Source organism: Mesoplodon bidens (assembly GCF_964165515.1).
Source record: "Mesoplodon bidens genome assembly, chromosome: 4".
NCBI lineage: Eukaryota > Metazoa > Chordata > Mammalia > Artiodactyla > Ziphiidae > Mesoplodon > Mesoplodon bidens.
Genome location: NC_138160.1, coordinates 111832139 through 111852547, shown reverse-complemented (window position 1 = coordinate 111852547; position 20409 = coordinate 111832139). Strand labels below are relative to the sequence as shown.

The window sequence follows — 20409 nt, the reverse complement described above, 5'->3', positions numbered from 1 at the left end:
AAGGGGGACGCAGCGGGCTCCTGCCTCGAAAAACTATGTGTCCCAACCCAGGACGATTTGATGAGGAGTTTTATGACAATACTTCCCAAGGGTGGGGTTGCTGACAAGATTAGGGTGTGTGCTGTCTCAGATGGTCAGGTCTCCTAATCTTGACTCAGGTGGTTTCTTGGCTGCTCCTCCCTTCATTAGCAACTGTTTGAATCTGCCCTTTGGAACTCCGGGAAGGTCACGGAGGCTGGAGTCTTGCCTACAAGAAATGGGGGACAAAAAGAAACCTCTGTGCCTGGGAGCCCCACAGAGCCCCGCTCAGTTTCAGGATTGAAGCCAAGTACCCCTAAAATTGAGTTCCTTTACTGAGTTTATGATTAATCTCTCTACCCAAAACTTTATCCCCTTTCTTGTCCCCTCTGACCTCAATCCTCTGCTAACTAAACAGTAATCAACCAGAATCAGATGACTAAAATTGCTGTTGTTGATAACATTATTAATGTACTAAAAGCTATTAGAGATATCATCATTAATATACAAACTCAGGTTGTTTCTCCAGGGCAAGATGAGCTAACAGACTGCAAGCCATGGACCACCTGGCCAGAGCATCATAAACCAGGGACATCCTGACTTTCAAAACTACAATGAAGAAATGTCACAAGACAATTAATTCCAGCCTGTTTGTTCTTAAAAAAAAAATCCTAACTCAAAGACCAAGTTGAAGTGTATCTGAAGTTTATCTTCCACTCCCTTGCTTGGAGCACTGCGATAAACACTGTACTTTCCTTCACCAAAACCTGGTGTCAGTAGATTCGCTCAGTGTGGCTATCTGTGACCGTGGGTGCCTATGTGGCCATTCATTTTAGCTACTAGGGGCCTTTTGAGACCTCATGTGCCACATAAGATTGTGTGTGAAGACCAGGATTGCCTGTGTTCTGGTGGAACACCTGTGATTCCATGTGGCTTCCTGTGACTTCATGTGACCCTGTGTGGCAGCCTGTTACCACATGGAGCCTCCTGTGACCTTGGGTGGCCTCAGATCCAATCTTCCCAGAAAGATCTGAGGTCCCCAGAGAATATGGGCACTATCCGGCGTAGCTGCCCCTTTTCCAGATCCTAAATAGACCCTCACCGCCCTCTCTCCTCTTTGGCTTGCAGACCTGACATCCAGAGGCTCCTGGTGTCTGCAGACTGGGGTCCTAGGGGGCGTTAGCGTCAGCGGGAACCGGCCCACCGGCAAGTGTGCCTCCTAGACCAGGTGACCGCGACCTCTCTGCCACCCGAGCCCGCCCAGCCATAAAAGCCAGCATCGCGCTGGCTAGGGGTAAGGGTCGCGCGTTGGTGGGGTGCGCGCGGCGTCGCGCTCCTGCGCTCGTCGCCCGTGCGGCCCTCTCCTGGCGGTTTCCCCAGAACTCCGGGTCGTGACGTTAGGCGGGGCGGAGAGGGCCGGTCGGCTCTGCAGCCTGGCCCCTCCCCCGCCCGGGGTCTCGGCGGTTCCCACGCGGCTGTGAGCGTGCGGAGCGCCCGGACCTGGACCGCGGCGGGGCTGGTAGAGGGCTGGAAGGGGGCTCCGGTGCAGAGCGGGCCCGTGGCGCCCTCCCCCTCCCGCCAAGACTCCGCAGCCGCGCGCGGAGGCGGGGCGTTGCGGAGCCGGTGGGGGGGGGGCGGGGGCTAAAAATACCCGGCGGGAGCGGCTGCGCGGCTTCTGCTGGGGCTGCGGGGCTGTGGGCCGGGGAGGCAGTGCCGGGCCCATCTGGGTCGCGCTGACTGACATGCTGACCTTCTTCCTCGTGTCGGGGGGCTCCCTCTGGCTGTTTTCGGGTAAGTCTCCCCCTCCCCCCGTCCTCTTCTGTGACCCTCATCCCTGGCACGCTGTGGGGTCTTGGTCCCGGGCTAGGGGTGATGCCCCAGCCCCGGCTGCCGAGCCATCCTTTCAGGACTACCCTGGGCCACCCAGGTCTCCCCCTTCCAAATTCTGGCGGGCTCCGGGCCGCGTTTGGGAAGTGCCTGTGTCAGTGAAAATGAGGGGCCTTGCTCTCCGAGACCTCACAACAACTTCCCTCCGGTTCTCGACTCCCTCCGCCCCTTATAGTGAGGACCATCCGCTGAGCAGACTAGGCCCTGAGCCCACTCGTCCCCCAAGGCCAAGTCCAGGGACAGCCGGTTCATCCTTGTCCATCTCCAGGATGCAGACCCTGAAGGTGTTGGACCCCGAGGTCCCACAGCAGGTCAAGGACATGACCGGGACTGACCTGGGGCTTCCTGATCCTGGTGAGAGGGCCTCCTCAAAACCCCTCCTGCCCACCCTTCAGCCGGAATGCACGATTTCTGTAAAGCAGGGTTCACCTGGCTCCTCAGCTATGCTCATGGCTTGTGTCCCCACCCTGCCAGCGCCCACATCTCCCCCTAACAGGAGTCAGCCTCTCACCCCTGCATCCTCTCAAGAAACCTTGAGGACCCCCTCTGAATCCCGGCCCAACCCTCTTACCCCCTCCCCACAAAGAACCTGGGCTCTCACCCAGGGCGCAGTCATCCACCAGTTTTGCTGCCTACACCAGCCACTCCCCTCTGTGAGTGTTGGGTTCCTCTAGGTTATGATACCACTAAAGGGTCTCCACCCACCCCCACCCATACCCCCATGTGCAAATTCAGTCTCATAATGTATGTGAAGTGCTCGAACCTTAAACTGGCTTTAAGCTGGACCTGACCCAGAGCAACTGCTTTATGAATGTTAGTTTTATTATTATTTCATGCTCAAAGAGCATCATCAGAGGAGGTAGTAAGGTTCTTTCTGAGCCAAAGAAGGGAAGGAAGGTGACCCTTTTGAAATCCTTAACTGAAACTTTGCCTGTGTTATTTAATATTCACAGCAAATCCTAGGAGGTTGGTGGTGCTCTTTTTTTTACTGAGGTTCAGAGGTTAATTGACTTGCCCAATGTCACACGGAATATCTGACAGATTAGGATTTAGATCTGAGTTTTAATTGATTCATCATTGCTAAGTGCTTCCTGGTATCAGGCTTGAACCTAGAGGGTTGGTAGGCCAGGTAATGGTGGGCAACCCCAGCCACCATTGCCCTGAGTCAGGCCACAGGGACACCTCCCCTGAGCTGGGGAGAGAGTGAGGCCTCCCTAATCCCCTCAGCTCCCTAAGCTCCTTCTGTCTGCCGTGTCTGAGGACAATCCGTACAGGGGCACTCTGGGCCTGATGTGCTCATCCAACAGGCAGGGTTGGAGCTAGAGCTAGGGTTAAGGGTAAAGGGCAGGAGTCATCAAAATAATGGTAATGATGATGATGATGATGATAGTAACAGCCACCATTTATTGCTTGGATGATGGTCTCAGAACCTTTTCCCTGTGCCAGGACCCCTTTGCCCTACCCTTAGGAGGCCCCCACCCAGCCATGGGTCCAAGGGTAGCTTTCTGGAGCCTTGGTCGTCTGTGGCTACAGGGAAGTGCCTGGAGGCTACAGAGCCACACGTGGCAGGAGTCATCAGCCTCTGAGAAAAAAAGTCCTTACAGTGCGGGATGCTTGTCTGAAAGTGGGATTCGGCAGATGCTAACTCAAACTGGTCTTCTGTCCTGCTTCAGCGTGGAGTGTTTCCCAAAGCGGTCAGGCACCTCCTAGAATGGGGAAACTGCCTCAGTGAAAGACTGTTCAGGGGCCTCAGAATAGTCAAGCAGGGTGACTCTTGGTACAGGTGACAGCTTCTTCCCTAGAGACCAAGTTTCTCAGTGGGTACAGGAAATTCCTCAAAGATGCCATACTTGGTGTAAGAGTGAGACACTGAGGCTGGTGTGTGGTACCCACTTCAGACACATTGTGGCACTCCCAGATCATGTCCACCTTGCTTGGGACTTTGCCTGGACCCCAGCCTTTCTTTGAGGGCAGAGAGGACGCCTAGGCTAACACTGAGAACACATTCTGCCTTGTAATCGCCAGGGTCCCATGGCAGCTGCCAGATCTCTCTGGCTCAGTTAGAAATAGGAGAGGCCCCCTGAAGTGATGTTACTCTTTGTAGAGTTATGTGCCATTTGTCACCCAATCCAGCCCTAGGGAGACAAGGGAAGGGTAGAGGGGAGCCACCTGGAGGAGGAACTGATTATATGGGGGAAGCAGACATGTGCTCTGAGCCTTAGGAGACCTAGGGCTGTATTTGTCCTGTTCCCCGCTGAGGCCAGCCCAGATCCCACCTGTGTGTTGAGTAAGAAACAAAATAGATCCAGTGTGGTGAGTCAGATGCTGTGCCTGGCCCAGGAGAACATGGTCTCAGTGCTGTGAGCACTCAGAGGACTATGGGAGCAATGGATTGGCACTTCTGCCTGCCTATATGGCACCCTTGTACAAAGTAGAAAGAGGCTCCCCTCCTGGTGGATGAATTTCTAGGCTGATGCAGCCCTGTGTCCTTCTACAGTGTCCAGGCTGTGCAACCATATACCTGACCATCGGTGACGTCTGAGTTGCAGCATATAGGGAGGGGTGTTTTGTCAGAGTCAGGTAGGCCAAACCCCAGGTATAGAAAATCAGGCCAGCAAAAGTGTGCAGGAAGAACTGTGGTGGGAGGTGGGTCTTTAGGGTCTTGTGCCTGAGCATCCTAGCTTGTAGGAGGGGATGGAGTCAGGATGGAGTCTGGATGGGAGGGGATTCTAGAGAAGAGGGTTTTATTTAGGGGGGCAGAGGAGCCCTCAATTTAGCTGCAGTGGCCAGGCTGAGCCAGAAGGAGGAGGGTGGAGGCTGGGAGAGCAGTGGCAGGCTGTTGTGATGTTATGGATGAGAATAACTGTGGCCCAAGGATGGCCCAGTTGAGGCTGGGTTCCAGGAAGGGGAAGGTAGGAGGCCCTAGCTGTGACCCTTGGGGGAATGGGGGCTGGCCCTGGTGGCAGAGATTGGTGTGGCAGCAACCTGACTGTAGGTATCCAGGGTAGGTGCAGACTTGCACAGCCTAGCTCAGCCCAGCCCCATCAGATTCTCCCCACACCCCTGCTCTCATTAGGGTGGAGGACTGGTGTGAGGTCTGGGGCCATCCCAGGGGGCCCAGGAAGGCAGCCAGGACCCTGACAGATGGTGGGGCACCAGGCAGAACATCTGAGGCCACGCCTCACAAAAGAAGGCCTGGATTTGCACATGGTGCACCACTGTGTGGGAGAATTCGTACCTCAGTGCCTTCTTTCCCTCCCCGGCCCGTGGTAGGATACAGGGGTGCTCCCAGTGAGAGCACACTGACACCAGGGGGTGGCAGAGCCCAGCCATTCTGCTCTCTGGCTGGTTTTCTGTCCCTTGTGATTACAGGGGCTCTTGGGTTGACCTTCAGAAGTCCAAACTTGGCTCAGCTACAGCCCCAGATGGGACCCAGGACTGTCCCCCACACACAACATGCAGGATAAGTGAGCATGAGGAGTTTGCAAAAAGAGGCCAAAGTTACAGGCATTGGTGTAACAGAAGCTGCAGTGTGTAACTAGCCAGTGCCTGGCACATAGTAGGCACTCAGATATTCGTTGAATGAAGTACTTTTGGCGGGGAGTAGTGTTTTCATGGGGGAATTGTTGCAAACATGCTGACTTGACTGCTGTTTCCCTGAGCACCCATCACGTGTCCAGCACCATGTTCTACAGTTCCCCAAGCTTTCCTTTAATCTTACCCGCACACTGTGGTGCTGTTATCCCCATTTAATAGATGCGGCACAAAGACACAAGGAGGTTCAGTGGTGAAGCAACTCCTGAGAGCTGTGAGTCAGACCACATGCTCAGACGCCAGGCCAAGAAGGGACCCGGAGGATCAGGCAGGATCAGGCAGGGCCTGAGCCCCTCCAGCAGGCTAAGTCAGTGGGCACAGACAAGGGAGCAGTCCTTGGATGGGGAGGGTTTAAAGAGAAGACAGGTGTAAAGAGCAAAGAGCAGGCGCTGGCACATAGGAAAGGGCTCAAGGAATGTTAGCTTAAGTTATTACACCTTGAGCTAAGCCTTCCTCAAAGGAGATGCAGGATTCTGACGTGCAGAAAGGGGGTAGGGAAAGAAAAGGCGTTCCAGGCAGAGGGATCCGTGTGAGAAAAGATTGGGAAGATGAATCAATGAGAGTTAGGGACAGACTCTGCTCAGCCAGCGGGGTCTCCAGGGCTGGCCTCTGTGGGCACTAGAAGGCCAGGCCAGGCAGCACAGGCTTCATTCTGTGTGGTAGCTGCATCAAGGACATACGGCCCAAACTGGGCATGTGGATGGCCAAGGTGACACTGTCCCTACACTCCTCAAGCCGCATGCATCTCCTGGTGGCACACATGCCACTGAACTACAGTCTTTTGCCACCTCTACTAGCCCTATGATCTCCTTGAGGGCAGAGCCAGGGTGTCTCCTCCCTGTGCCCAAGCCAGGGCTGGCACACAGTATGCATCAGTGTTGATTGCATAAATGAATGATATGAAGAATTCCCTGAGAATAATTTATCTTAATAATGAGGTGTTTTCTCACTGCAAGTCCATTGGCTGACAACAGACCTTGAGTGTTCTCCTACTGGGTGCCAGGCTCCATGCCTAGCTGGGGGATATCACCAATATGGTAGAAGCTGTAGGGGAAAACAGGTGTGAACTCCTTGCAGGCAGAGTCAGATCAGGCTTCAGTTAACCCGGAACAGAAGGAGGTGCTCCAGAAGTGTTTGCTGAATTAACAGAGTGAGTGAATGACCACACTCGCAGCTGTGGTGTGACTGGTTTCACAGAAGATAGTCTTCTCTGAGGATGAGATTCTGTTGTTTCCTTAGAGCTCCAAGTTTCCAGTCTCCCAGTAGGCTGGGAACTCCGGCCAAGCAGAGCTGAAAGGAGGCCCTAGTCAAGGTCCTCAGCTCACTGGATGATCTGGTGTGATGGCCCCACTCCTGCGTTGGCCTGGCCAGAGTCCCCACTAACCACCCACTGGGCCCCAGGAGGGGAGCACTCTTAGTGAGATGCTACTTTGGGCCCTTGGGGTTGGCCTTCAGGTGAGGCCCAGGGGGGGTCCCACATAATTGCTCAGCAGCTCCAGGAGCCCATAGTTGGTGTGGTCATTCTCAGACCCAGTTACTTTGTGTGGCTCCTGATTCGTGTGAGGCTTGGGATCTGTGACAGGCCGAAGTAGGAGGATGGGAAATGGGCTTGGACAGATTCTGAGCCAAGCTGAGCTATCTGTTCAGAAGTCCAATCTGTAATCTCAGAGCCTGAAAGATTTCAAATCCCAAGAAGTCCCATCTGTGCCTGTTTACCAGCTCTTCCTGGAGAACTTTCCTCTCCCGACAGCTACTCCGGGGAGTAGGGATGCCTGGGGGTGTCCATGGAGAGTTGGGGGTGGTTAGCTTCTGATCTGTCATCTGCTCATTCAGGCCTGCATTCTGAGGTACCTGTCTCCTGGAGCTTTAGAATAGGAAGCCAGGCCTGGATGGTGCCAGTGAGGTAACAATCAGCATCCATTCCCAGACCTTGGGGTAAGCAAATCTGGGTTGGCACCTGTTAGGGCCAGGAACAGACCTAGTGATTGATGGCTATTGGAGGAATGGAGAGAGAGGACAGGCAGGCCCAGGTTGAGTGGGCAGCTCTGAGACAGAGCCCACTAATCAACACCGGCAACACTGCCCTACTCCCAGGGTACCACAGCTTGACCTACCAGCTCAGGAGGTAGATAATCAGGGACTGAGCAGGACTTATCCTGCTGCAGAGCCCTGTTTTTACCACTAGTGTGTTTTCCCTGTTTGTTTGTTTCTCTAGATTGTTCTGGTGGCTGAAGAGTCCCCAGTGGGGTTCCTCCTGACCACTCACCCTTGCCCCAGCCTTGGCTATAAACCATTCTGGGCACTGACTGTATATCCTGGCACATAGACAGAAGGGCTGCTGGGAGGGACAGTAAGGTCAACCAGAGAGTAGACAGCAAGGCCAACTGGAGGCCACACAGCAAGGACAGAGATGGGGATGGGAAGGTAGCCAGAGCTGGGACAAAGAGGGCAGCAAGATGGGATGTGGGCCCGCCAGTGAGATGGGACAGGGAGGTTGGCCAGAGGCTGATGGTGAGGCCCTAGAGACCAATAAGAGGAAAGCAGGTATCAGCATGGAGAAGGGGGCCTCAGGGAGGACCCATCTAGGCCTGCAGTGACCCCTTGACTTTGTTTGTTTAACTAATTTATTTATTTTTGGCTGTGTTGGGTCTTCCTTGCTGCACAGGCTTTCTCTAATTGCAGAGAGTGACGGGCTACTCTTCGTTGCAGTTCGTGGGCTTCTCATTGCGGTGGGTTCTCTTATTGCAGAGCAGGGGCTCTAGGCACGCAGGCTTCAGTAGTTGTGGCTCACGGGCTCTAGAGCGCAGGCTCAGTAGTTGTGGCGCATGGGCTTAGTAGTTTCGCAGCATGTGGGATCTTCCCGGACCAGGGATCGAACCTGTGACCCCTGCATTGGCAGACGGATTCTTAACCACTGCGCCACCAGGGAAGTCCCCCTCTTGACTTTGGAAGGAGCAGTGTTTCTGGCCCTTCTTCTGTGTCCCCTAGCTGCATGAAGCCACCTAGACCCCAGGACCCTGCTTAGTGGTGGAGAATGTACCTTTGCGCAGATGGATTGGATGTGCTTCCCTGGGGGACACCTTCGACTCACCCATACTCAGCCCCCACCCTGCCTGCAGGTTGCCTCCCCCTCAGCCTGGCTCTGCCTGGCATGGTGGAGAGAAAGGGAGGTTGGCCTTTCCCTGGCCAGTGGGCTGTTGGGAGATTTGGGTACATGTGTCCCTGATCTCCTCGCCACAGGTCAGGCAGCAGGGAAAGCTGTGACCTGTGAAGACCCCTTTTCCATCTGGACTGACGTTTCTTTTCTCTTTCTCCTCTACCTCCTGCTTCTCCTCCCTGGGGCAGCCACATGAACCGTCCCAGAGACATGCCTGGTCTCTGGGCTTCATGGGCACACTGTGTGGCCCCAGCTGACAGTAGGAGGACCTGAGGAGGGAGGCAGCAGTGCACGGTCATCAAAGATGGGCATTTTCTCTGGGCTGAGAGGCTGACAAGGGCCTGTTTCCTTTGGATTGCAGGAGATCTGTGGAGCATCTACAAACCCTCCTATTGGTTCAGAATCAGCTCCCGGGTGGTTTTGTCCTAGATTTCCTCTCAGGCTAAATGATCATACGTGTGATTGAGATCTTGCTGTGTCATTGTCTCCTGTTAATGGGAGTCTGAGTAGCAGCCATGCTTCATAGGTTATAAGCTTTGTGCTGTACACATAGATTAGCCTCACCTGTGTTTGTCCTGTCTCTATGTGGGAGAATAGTGCCTAGAGTGTGCACTATTTTGTGCCTGGTTTCTTCACTCAGTATCATCCACGATGCTACGTGTAATGAGGAAATTTGCAACAATACATTCCAAAAAAATGTGGAAAATGAAGGCAACACTGTTGAGTTGTTCAAGTCCAATGACTCTCCTTTATTCTGAGATCATGTTCTTCCATCTATCTTGCAATAAAATATGCTGGCAGTTTGGTTGGGTTTTGTTTTGTTATTGATACATTTGTTTAAAAACTAAGTAGATAGATATAGATACAGACATTTATATATTTGTGCCATGGTTAATGGACAGCTCCTGGTGACCCTAGGGTGTCAGAAGAGCAGCATTTCTGGCCTCTGAAAGTCTGAACAAGATTGAAGTCTGACCTTGTCGAGGAGCCTCTGTGGGGGATGGAGTCCAAGCTCTGGAGCGTGATTGTGCACATTGGGCTCTGGGTCACAAACCCCACCCACAGCTGGAGGGCACCTGTGGCAGCAGCACTCGGGGCAGCAGGCAGAGAGGACATGTGACCTCCATTCTTCAAAGTCCTGTCAGTGCACTGCCAGGGCTTTTGTTTACTGTCCACATTTACCATCAACACCATGAGAATTGCCGGAAGTTCCCTCATTAAAAAAAGGTTGCTACCTGAGGCCCAGTCATTACTATTTCTGAAAAGGACAAAACAACAGAGCCTCAGAATGGGCCGATCCCATTTCTTGGTCCCACCCACCCTGGCCTGACGCAGTGCTTTCTTTCTGCAGCGGCCGCAGAGGCCTCCCTCCAGCTCCCTCTGGAAAAGTGGTGGGTTCAGTGAGAATCCAAGCGATGAGTGCTCTCAGTGGGTCGGTGTGAACAACGTCCAGCAACCTTCCTGGGCCAGCCAGGGCCTCGTTTTGCTTTGGTCTGAAAGAGATTTTTGTTTTCCGGTGAGAACAGCCCCAGCCTGGCCGGGTGCCAGAGGCAGCAGCAGGAATACAAACACTTTCGTGTGACAGACCCGGGTGGAGAGGTGTGGGCCTGCCAGCAGTGGGCCCTCCCCTGCCGCTTCTCCTTGGGAGGCGGTGATTTGCATATTCCCCATTCATCCTGGCCTTGAAAAGGAGGCCTGCGTTCTCAGTCCTCCGGACCAGCTGAGGGCTGGGCTGCTTGAGCCTGGTTTTAACTCTGTGGATGCCACCTGCTCTCACCGGCCAACAGCAGGTCTTGGTAGCTGGAGGGTGGTGAAAGGCAGCAGCTGCTGTGTGGCCCTGGCCTCCAGACGGATGATTCAAGAGGTGGCAGGGTCCCACTGACCAGCACAGACTTCTGCTGAGCGGAGTGAGGTTCAGGTTTGTTTCTCGCCATTCAGAAGAGGAACTTTGTCAAAGTATGAGAAAGCCAGAAAATTAAGGTGTTTATCAGAGTCCCATAAAATGTGCCTTTAACCAAAAGCAAAACTCCCTTTTCTCTGCTCATTGTCATTCCTGCAAAATAACAGTGACCCCTGGAATGGTGGGTTTAAGCGCTTTATTGGCTCCTGGCTGCAGCAGGGGTCCCTTTGGCTGGGATCTGGAAGGACAGCTTGCCTGGGACACTTTGGCATCCTAAAACCCCAAGGTGCTAGATCAGGTGAGCAGGTGGGCCCTGTTAGCTTGTGGCTGGGACTTCAAAAGCATGAGGCTATATATAGTACAAATCACCGTCTTTTTCCCTCTGCAGCTAAATGCTATCTAACCAGCCTCGCTACCTCCTTCCCAGGAGCCCCAGCATCTAGTAGGCTCTTTCTAGGACTCTGTCCCCTTCTCAGAACCCTCCTTCCCGCCCTGTTCCTGTTCTCCTTGCTCCCCCTCCCTGACTGAGGATATGTCTTACGTTCTGTCTTGTGAATCTCCCCTCCCCCCGCCCCAGCAGGATGTCCCCAGTTGCTCCTGAGGGAACAAGTGGGCAAAAGCAAATCCCTCTGTTGCTCTCCCCACCTCAATGACCCGAACCGAATCTCAACAGAACCCTCCTCCCTCCTGCAAGGTGCTTCCCCCTCACTGGAGGTGGTTACATCCTGTTTCCCCTGTACCCTGGCCACCTGCAGTTGAGCTTCGACAGCATGACCCTGCCTGGAGCAGCCCATGTTCTCTTTCTGAGCTTGAGCCTGTAGGGTTTGCATTGTGTCCTCAGTTTGGGCCAGTGATGGAAATGGATTACTGCTCCTGAGGCCAGGACACTGGTCGCCCTAACCTAGACGGGCTGGGAGGGGAAAGGATCATGTTGCAGCCACAGGATTTGGCTTCCTGCACAGTGGGCCCTGGCCAGGGGGTGTCCTCTGCTTGTGTAGCGCTCATTGGCCCTTGCCACTGTCCCTAGGGTTCTGCCTGCCATCCCAGGGCTTGGTGTGGAAGGAAGGACGATGAGGCCGAGGCTCATCCACACCGTCAGTCCTAGTCTTCGTCCCCTGAAATATTTCTAAAGGGAGCATTGCCACTGTCATAACCTCTGCTGTCCCTCCTCGTTCTGAGAATTTTGTCAGGCCTGATTCGTGGTAAGGACAACTTCTATCTCAGAGCTCGTGAAAGACACTGTTGCTCTTTGCTCCTCTGCTCTCAAGGCTATTTGTATGTTTAAGTGTCTGAAAGTATTGTTGGAGCCTGGCTTCCTGGTGGTGGTGTCAGGACTGTGGGCCCATGTTCCCTGACCAGGGCTTAGGGTGAGTGAGATTCTTGAGAGGTGCTGGCCTGAGGATGGGGGCGGAGGGTGCTGCGGGCTGCTTCCCACCCCCAGTGAATTGCTGAAGGGGAGGCATGTTCATGGTGGGTTTGGGCTATTGAGACAGGGGCCCTGTGCAGTGGTCAGGCACAGCCAACTTTAGTTAGGCCTTTCTACATTCAAGAGGCTTAAGTAAACCTTCAGGGCTATAATCAGGCTCCTCAGGGAGGTTCGGCAGGCGAGCCACCCTGTAACCCAGCAACCCTGAATCCTGGGCCCATCTCTCTTGGGGGAACATGCGGTGGGTCTCACCTGGCAATTCCCAGCTCGGGGAGGCCCTTGACCCCATGTCTGCCCCAGTCGTCTGTGGTTCTGTGACTCTAATTAAAACCCAGGAAGAAGGTGGAGAGAAAGCCCCTCTCGCAGCACAGACAAGCGGGAATCCCTGTGTGGACGGGGTGTGGGCTGCTGTGTTTGTGTCTCTACAGATCAGGGTCACACAGGTGTGCTGGTGAGATTTGTGCTTTTCTTAACCTAGTGCCTGGACCACACACTTCGTGGGGCAGCACTGCTGGGCTGTGACTCTCTGCCTCTGGCACCCTGTGTGGTTTTCCGTCAGCCAGGACCTTGGTTGTGTCCACTGGATTTTCTGCCCCACTGCCTTAAGAAGCATTAAAGGAGGCTTTCATCTTAGTTAACAACATCTCTGAAAATGTACAGAGAAAAGTAAGGGTCCTGCCAAGAAGGAAGGAAAAGGGGCTTTGGGGGCTGAGGGTTGCTCCTCAGGCATTTGTGCATTTTAAAGCTTCCTCCAGGTGTGTTGCCGGAGGCTGGGGCCTGGGGGCCCAGGCAAGCTTTTGCCAAGTTCCAGGTTAGGGCTGCTGAGGAAAAAGCTCTCTGCGTGGCCCGCCTGCCCCAGGTGGTGGGGTGAGCAGTGGAAGCCCTATCAGCCCCAGGGAAAGTATTGCAAGGCCTGCGGGCTCTAGAGTTTCCAGGCAGGTTATGAGCACAGCTCTCGAGAGGGAGGTCAGAGTGCTGGGCCGCGACCTGGGGCGGTCGTGCTGCAGAGGAGGTGGATGGTGTTGGGCAGACAGCGGCCCTGTCCTGGAAGACTCGGAAGCACCGATTGTGCGTAGAGCCTGGGAGTGGTGAGCTGGGTCCTGGGGGCTAGACCTGCCTTTTACTCTGCACAGCGGCTACCATGTGCCTGCCTTGAGCCCAGCCACACCCTGGCCTTGGAAGTAGGAGTCAAAAAAGGCCATACGCGATCACCACACCAACTCCTCACCCAGTGGAGAAATCTTGCAGGAGTGAGGCCCTGGGTGTCCTGGGACCTCACTGTCCCAGTCTGTCTGCCAGAGGCGTTGAGGGAGTTTGGGGCTCAGCTTTGGTTCCAACAGGCCTGGGTGTGGATTCTGGCTCCAGGATGGCCATCCCCCTGGCAAGCCAGGAAAGCGTCTCTCCGGGCAGGCTTTAAGGAGGGGCTAGTGTGCTGCCCTGGGGTCTGTGGGGGAGCTAAGCCATTATCTTCTACCTGCTGACCCTGGTGCTTGGTCTGGAGTGTCCCCACTGCCCAGAGCGTCTCTGAGCAGATGTTTTATCTGGGACTGTGCCTAATCTTCCTCTCCCCGAGTAGACTGGTTGTGACCTTGTGGGGTTGGGGGTGGAGACAGCCCCTGGAAGGTGCTGGAGGAGATTCCTGGGCAACGGTGCAGGCCGCCCTCGGCACCGGGGATCTGGCCTCTCCACGCCCACTTCTACCATTCCCACCACCCCTACCGCTCCTGCGGCCTGCAGGTCCCCAGCCCACGGCTGAGGGCGTGGCCCTTAATCAGTGCCACAGATAGATGTGTAAGAAGACTCTGTCCTTAAGCAACCCTTCTGACGAACTCCTCTCCAGGACTGAAGACAGCGTAGGGGTGGGGAGAAGCAGAGGGGTGTGAACTGAGGCTCTTGCAACCTGGCAGAGTTGGGGTTAAGGCTGGGTTGCTTGCCTCTGAGCTGATCTGGGCCAGCACTGCCCCGTGTGCAGATGCAGGGGAGGGGCAGCGGGGGGCCTGGAGGGGCCAGCGGCTCCCCATAGAGCTGTTCTGTGCCCGGGTCCCTGCCAGACCTGCTGCCACAGCTGCCAGGGAGCCTCTGCCACCACTGCTAGAGCCTCTACCACCAGCCGGCTTCTCAGAGCAGGCATTTGTTGCCATCGGCTGTCCCCAGGAGGGCAGACTTGGGGCAGGGCCTTCGCCACTTTTGAGCTTTGATCAAGATGTGGTAAGCTCTCTCCCTAAGCCCCACACATCCTTCATGAAGGGAGGCTTGTACTAGTGGGACCAGCTCAGCTGCCTCCCCAGTGCCAGGAGCCTGCTGGAAAGGTAGGGTGTGAATGCATGTAATTTTGCAAGCTGTCTTTGAGCCCTTTTGGCTGGCAGAGACAGAGTAACTGCTTCAGCTAACTTCTATCTACTGAATGTCTCCCTTACTGCATGCCTGGTACCTTATTCTCTGTCTATGAGATTTTTGAGATGAGGCTAGAGTGGTAAAGTGACTTGTCCAAGGTCATACAGCTGTCAAGAGTATGAGTCAGGATTTGGACCCGGGTCAGTCCAGCACCAGAACTCCCCTTTGGGCCCTTTCCCTGACTTGTTTGCTGGGGACCCTGGCCCCTGGGAGGTTATGATTTCATTTCAGAGCTCTTCATTGGGAGTTAAGGAGGTTCTTTAATGATCTGCTGGCTTGCCTTGTGCTTCCCCGTTTCTGAAGCCCTCAGAAGTTTGCATAGACCCGGAACCGCATTGCAAGGACCCCCACTTGCCTCCAGGCTGATACAGAGCAAAGCTGGTGTGATTCTAAGGGGAGGGAAGAATCTGAGGGTCATGGAGGGTCTCAGTGCCAGCATGATGAGTTTGAATTTTTGTTCTAAGGTAGGAGGGAGCCAGGTAAGGTTTTTGAGCAGTGGCATGATATGGTTATGTCTGTGTATCAGGAACATAACTTTGGTATCAGTATAAACACTGGTTAGAGCAAGGAGGCCTGTGAGGAGACTGGTGTGGGAGTCTGGACAGCACTTGGTGGTGGCTGGACCAGCTCAGGCCAGGGGGCTGGAGAGGAGTGGTCAGGTTTGGGAGGTGTTTAGGAAGTAGTCCTGATAGAGCCATCTTGCTAGATCGTGAAGGTCTAGAGTCAGGAAGCTGGACCAGCAGAGGGCTCTTGGAGTGGAGCCATGGGTCTCAGGGCCATCTCCACTGCAAATGTGCCCTGGGGCTCTGCTTCTGCCCCCTTGAAGTCAAAATACTTCTGACCAGCGCCCCTTTCCTCCCATTCTCTCCCTTCCTGGGTTTTGACAGCTATGCCTCTCACTACCCACCTTCCATGTGCCCTAAACCAGCCTGTGCCACCACTTGGTATTCTGAACTGGTCTATGCCCAAGGAGAAGGCATAGGATGTGCTAGAGGAGAGGAGGCTAGCTGATGCTGGGTCCCCCTGTCAGGTGAATATTTACAAACACTCACAGCGGCTCTCTTGGCAACACCAGCACCACTGATTCCCTTGGGTGCTGTCTCCCTGCCCCCCCCCCCACCGTGCCCCATGCTGCTGCAACCAAGAGAGCCTCCTGGGGGCATGGAAGGAGGCAGCCATGGCTGGGACCCCAAGGACAGAGAAGGAGAGGAGGTCAGAAGAGGCCAAGGCCCTGTGAAATAATGAGATAAGACCAGACTCCCAGGCCCAGGCTCTGCTCTGCCCCAAGCCAAAGGCCTGGTGGCACAGGCTGGCTCTGAGGTCCATGTCCTCAGAGGACCTGATTTGCAGCTCTCCACTCCAGTGGCTCCTGGCGGTCTGAAGGGCATCTCACGGTATGTGCAAGCACCCGTGACTGTCTGAGGTTGGCAAGCCTGTAAGAATGACACCCTCTGGTTGCTGCCCAGCCAGGAAGGGGCACAGGCTCAGCCTTAGGACTAGAGGAGCTGCAGTCACTTCAGATGCCTCCTTAGGGGTGGGCACCTAAATAGAAGCCTGAGGAGGAGTGGGTGGCCAAGCCCTTTTCCCACCACCCTCCAGTGTCCTAGGCGCGTGGGCTTCCTGGAAGAGAACCCAGCCATAGGAGGATGGCAAGTTCATAATGTGAGGCCAGGAGGGAGCCCACCTGTGGTGTGTGCGTGGTGAAGAGCAAGTGACTGGCCTGACTGGCTGATCCCTGCTTACGGGCTCTGATGGCCCCTACCTCCTGCAACCTGCCTGGACTCTTCTGAGCAGACCTGAAGATGGTTTTCTGTGGGTTCAGCACTACGGCAGAGGAGAGCATGGGTTTGGGTATGGATGGTACAGTGTAGGCAAGGGTTAGGGTTGCGATGCAACACAAGGCAGTGGTTTGAGAGGCCATAGTCGTCTGGGGCTCGAGTCCTGGCTCCCCTGCTTGCTCAGTGTGTCCCTGTGAATGGCAGGTAGCTTCTTCAGTGGAGTCTCTATGCCCTCACCTTATAATGAGTACGTGGAGCTGTCATGAGGATCAAGCAGTGCAGTGTGTAGGCATGGGCTCCCACATACTAGCAATTCAGGAAGTTTAGGCAAGTTCTCTTCTTCCCTCTCCTGGAAACTGTGATACTTTGGTGATGGCCGAAAGCTCTGCACATCTGGGAAACCAGCCTCAGACTTGTGGCAGTGACCCTCGTACAAGATTTCATGGGCTCAAGGCTTTCCTGAGAGAATATTTAGTTTGCTAAGTGCTCCATGGTCTCCCTCAGCTCCAGCCTTTGCATATTTGCTTCCCTCTGCTTGGGACACCGTTTCCTCTTTATCCTTCAGTCTCAGCATCAGTACCACTTCCTGCCAGAAGCCTGCCCTGACTCTCCGTACCTGAGTTGGGCATCTTCTCTGGTTCCCCATGTACAGCCCAAACTGCGCTCACAGCACTGCCTACTGCCTCATGTATTTCCCCCATAAGATTGCGGGCAGGCCCACATCTGGCTTGTCCCAGTGCCCAGCACTGAGCTAGCTCAGAGCAGAGGCCACATGAGGGTCTGCTAGATGAATGGGTAGGTGGATGGGTGCGTGGGTGGATGCCTTGGCCACTCTTGTCTGTGCTCTGTGACAACCCCAGCATTGCAACCAGTGCCCACTTTCGGCTGTAGCTTAGGGCCTGTGAGCAACTGCCAAGGGCTGGGGACTGGTGGTAGTAATGCATCCTTCCGGAGTTTTCTCTAAAACTTTTGGGACCACGTACTTGAGCCTTAGAGCTGAGCCAGGACTTCTTGGGCCTTGGCTTCCTAGCCCATGGAGTCAGTTCAGTCCATTAGAGGAAACCTCATTCAGCTCTCAGAGCTCACCCCAGGAGCTGGTGGGCATATCTAGATTTTCCACTATGTAGTGAGTCATTTATCTGATGGGCCTGGCTGTGACTTAGTCTGCCATTTGCAGCTTAAGGAAGTAAATCTCCCAGGAAAGCCAGCTGGCCTCCTGCCAAGCATCCTCCCCAGAGCAGTTTTCCTTGGTGAATTCACTGCGGTCCATAGCCTGCCCTCTGCTGATGCAAAACCTTAATTTGACCAGTATGCCAGGAGTGGTTTGTTCCTGTGGGATGGCCTCAAAAACTGATCCAGTTCAAGGAGGCTGCTGGTAAAACTGGATTTCCGGCTCAGGGACTCAGGGAGAATGCTCTGGCTGGCTGGGGGCTCACTCCTCTCATCCAGAGCCTGTAGGTGGTTGATGAGTGTTCCCCGGACTCAGACAGCCTGTCGTGCCATCTGTAGAGCATAAACTCCTGTGGGTCCGTACTACCTGGGTTCGGCCACCTCTGTCCAGTGGTTATTCCTACCTGGACTGAGCAGCCTCCTTGGTCTGACAGGCATACCTCTAGCCATCTCTTTAGTCCCAGCATGCCTCCAGCTATGCCAGATCCAGTATGAGGAGCTTTACATGCCTGAATGATAATGTCCCCATTTTAAAGATGGGGAAGAAGAGGGCTAAAGAAGTGGGGTATGCTCAACCTAGCATAGCTCATAAGTGAAGGAGAAGGGACTTGAACTCTGGAGCTTTGCCTACTTTCTCTACAATGGCTTTGCACAGCATTGACCTTATTTTTGGTGTGGTGATGTTACAGTCCAGCACAAATGCCACTTATTGGGAGTTCAGCAGATCTCTCTTCTCTCTTCTCAAAATTGCTGTTTGGCTCATATCCCGTGGCTGCAGAATAGCTGTGGTTGGGTTTCTCATTCTTTCCCAAGAAGGGAAACAACAGCCATGCACCCAAAGGTTGGGGATGGAAGGCCAGTGACTGTCAACCTGGAGCCCACACAATCCTCACTGAGCTGGCAGACCTATAGGTGTCATACAGCACTCCTAGCTTTAGGCCCTTCAGGGGGACAGTAACACCAAGAAGGCCCCAGTGGGGATAAAGTATCCAACTGGCCCTCCCTGGCTACCTTCCTCAGTCCTAGGCAAAGTGCAGACCCCTGAGCCAAGCTGGTCATATGTCTGTTCTGCCAACACTACTTCACTTAGCAGCTAACAGGAGGACATGGTAGCACCTGGGGACTTCCCTCTTTGAACCAAATTCAGTCACCAGTGCTTCTCACAGAAAAGCTCCCACTGCCCACCTCAGGGCATCCTCCATGTGCCCCTGTAGGCCCACTGTGTCCACTTGGACTGCAGTGGGTGAGCGTGGCACCCAGACCACCATATGCAATGCCACGAGGGATTCTCGTTACCCCTAGGAGTGCAGACAGCACTTTGCTGAGCCCTTTCTCTCTGAGCCTTCATTCCTTTCCCTTCCCACCAGCTTAGCTCCTGCTCCCCTCTGGCACCTCCTTTTTCCTCTGGACATTAGCAGATGGGATCCCAGGGAGGACAACACAGGCCTAGTTCATGGTGGGGCTAGCTCTTCTTCTTGGGTCTTGGTCTGTGGTGGTGCAGAGCTGCAGTGCAGTCTGGGGTCAGAGAGCAGTGCCCGGACCTCACCCTGGCTGCTCTTGGGAACTCTGCTATTCCTCAAAAAGATGGCCCCAGCATCACCTCTGGTGCTGGCAGGCCTTTGGCTACAACTTTTCTTCAAGGAGACCCCATGGTGGGCCAGGATGTGGGCCTAAGGGGACTCTGCTGTGTGTCATCCACTGGGCCCTTGTCAGGTAGGTCATTGTCCTCAGATCTTGAGGGCAGGAATTGTCTGTCAGAGCTGTTCTTTGGGCTCTGCCACCTTGCTTTCTCTGGGTCCCTTAGGGTGAGGGCCTGGTGCTGGCAGCTTTGAGGTGGAGTGGAAGGAGTTTGCATCCCTTCACCCCCAGTAGTTCTGGGCACTGTGCTAGGCACACCTGCTGCCCCTCTGTCCAGTCCACGTCGCAGGAGCAAGGATAAGCAAAATGCTATGACCACACAGGAGAGGCAGTACACCTGGGCCCTAGGGCTCAGGAGGTGATAACTCCAGAGCTGTCAGAGCACGCTCTCTACTCCTGAAAGATGTGGAAGTACGTGTCAGGCAGGACCCAGGGCCTGAGTGTATGTTTCTCAGGAAAACTGGGCCGGATGTCTGACTGTCAGGTATGACTGCTAAGGGCTCTCTGGCCTGTCACCAGGAAAGGCCCTTCCAGGCACCCAGCTTTCAGGATACACTGTGTTGCACCAGGAGGCTGTATGCCCCAACTCGCTCGAGGCCTGGCCAAGATCAGTGTGTTGCCTGTGATGCAAGACAGGTGGGAGGAGAGGCCCAGGACTGCTCCCTTGCCTCCTGTCAGGGCTCCTCCTTCACCTGCCTCTTGTTTCCTGCAGAGTTCATCCTCTCGCTTCTGGAGAAGATGCAGACTCAGGAGATCCTGAGGATGCTGCGGCTGCCCGAGCTAGGCGACTTGGGCCAGTTTTTCCGCAGCCTCTCAGCCACCACCCTCGTGAGTATGGGTGCACTGGCTGCCATCCTCGCCTACTGGTTCACTCACCGGCCAAAGGCCCTGCAACCACCGTGCAATCTCCTGATGCAGTCAGAGGAGGTGGAGGTGAGCAGGGTGTGAGCAACTGGGCTGTGGGATGTAGTAGGCGGGGGACAGGCATCTTGAAGGAAGAAGCCAAACTTGTGGCTTATTTGACCTCAAATGGCCCAGAGAATCTCCGTTTCTCCCGGCAGTCAGCCAGTAAGCCCAGAAGTGGCCCTGGGCAGGCTCTCCTACTAGATGCTCCTTCTGCCTCTCCCAGTAACTAAAGCCTGGGCAGAGACTGACCTTGGCTTTGCCCTGGGCCTCTGGTTTGCCTGCTTCTTGGGTAGGGGGCCTTGGCTTACAGTTCCCTCAGTAGGCGGTCTAAGCATGTGTTCAAGGCGCTGCCAGGTAAATTCCCTCCCAGATTCTCCCTGTGCCCAACCCTGGTCTGGAGCTGGGACCCAGAGCTGAGCCCACCCAGGGCCCTGCCCTCCCAGAGCACACGGACTCACAGGTAGAGCCACTGAGGGAAGAAGGGATGGTGGCCCAGCCTGGACAAGGGTGTTCCAGGCTCTGTCTAGAAGGACCAGTAAGA

General features: G+C 54.8%; 1 protein-coding gene across 8 annotated transcripts in view; it reads left to right on the top strand.

Annotated features, from left to right (window-relative positions):
* Positions 1-1760: 1760 nt before the first annotated feature.
* The window catches only part of ACSL6 (acyl-CoA synthetase long chain family member 6), a gene marked incomplete at its 5' end in the record, with an annotated part of 63462 nt that continues 44813 nt past the window's right edge, over positions 1761-20409 (top strand). For 3 of the 8 annotated variants that reach the window (XM_081231570.1, XM_081231572.1, XM_081231571.1), the window contains 2 exons: positions 1761-1809; positions 19675-19790. In XM_081231570.1, coding sequence (XP_081087696.1) covers positions 1761-1809; positions 19675-19790 — 165 coding nt within the window. Of the gene's footprint in view, positions 1810-19674; positions 19905-20409 lie in introns of those variants that run through there. The other 5 variants (XM_081231574.1, XM_081231568.1, XM_081231569.1 and 2 more) reach the window with 3 other exon arrangements.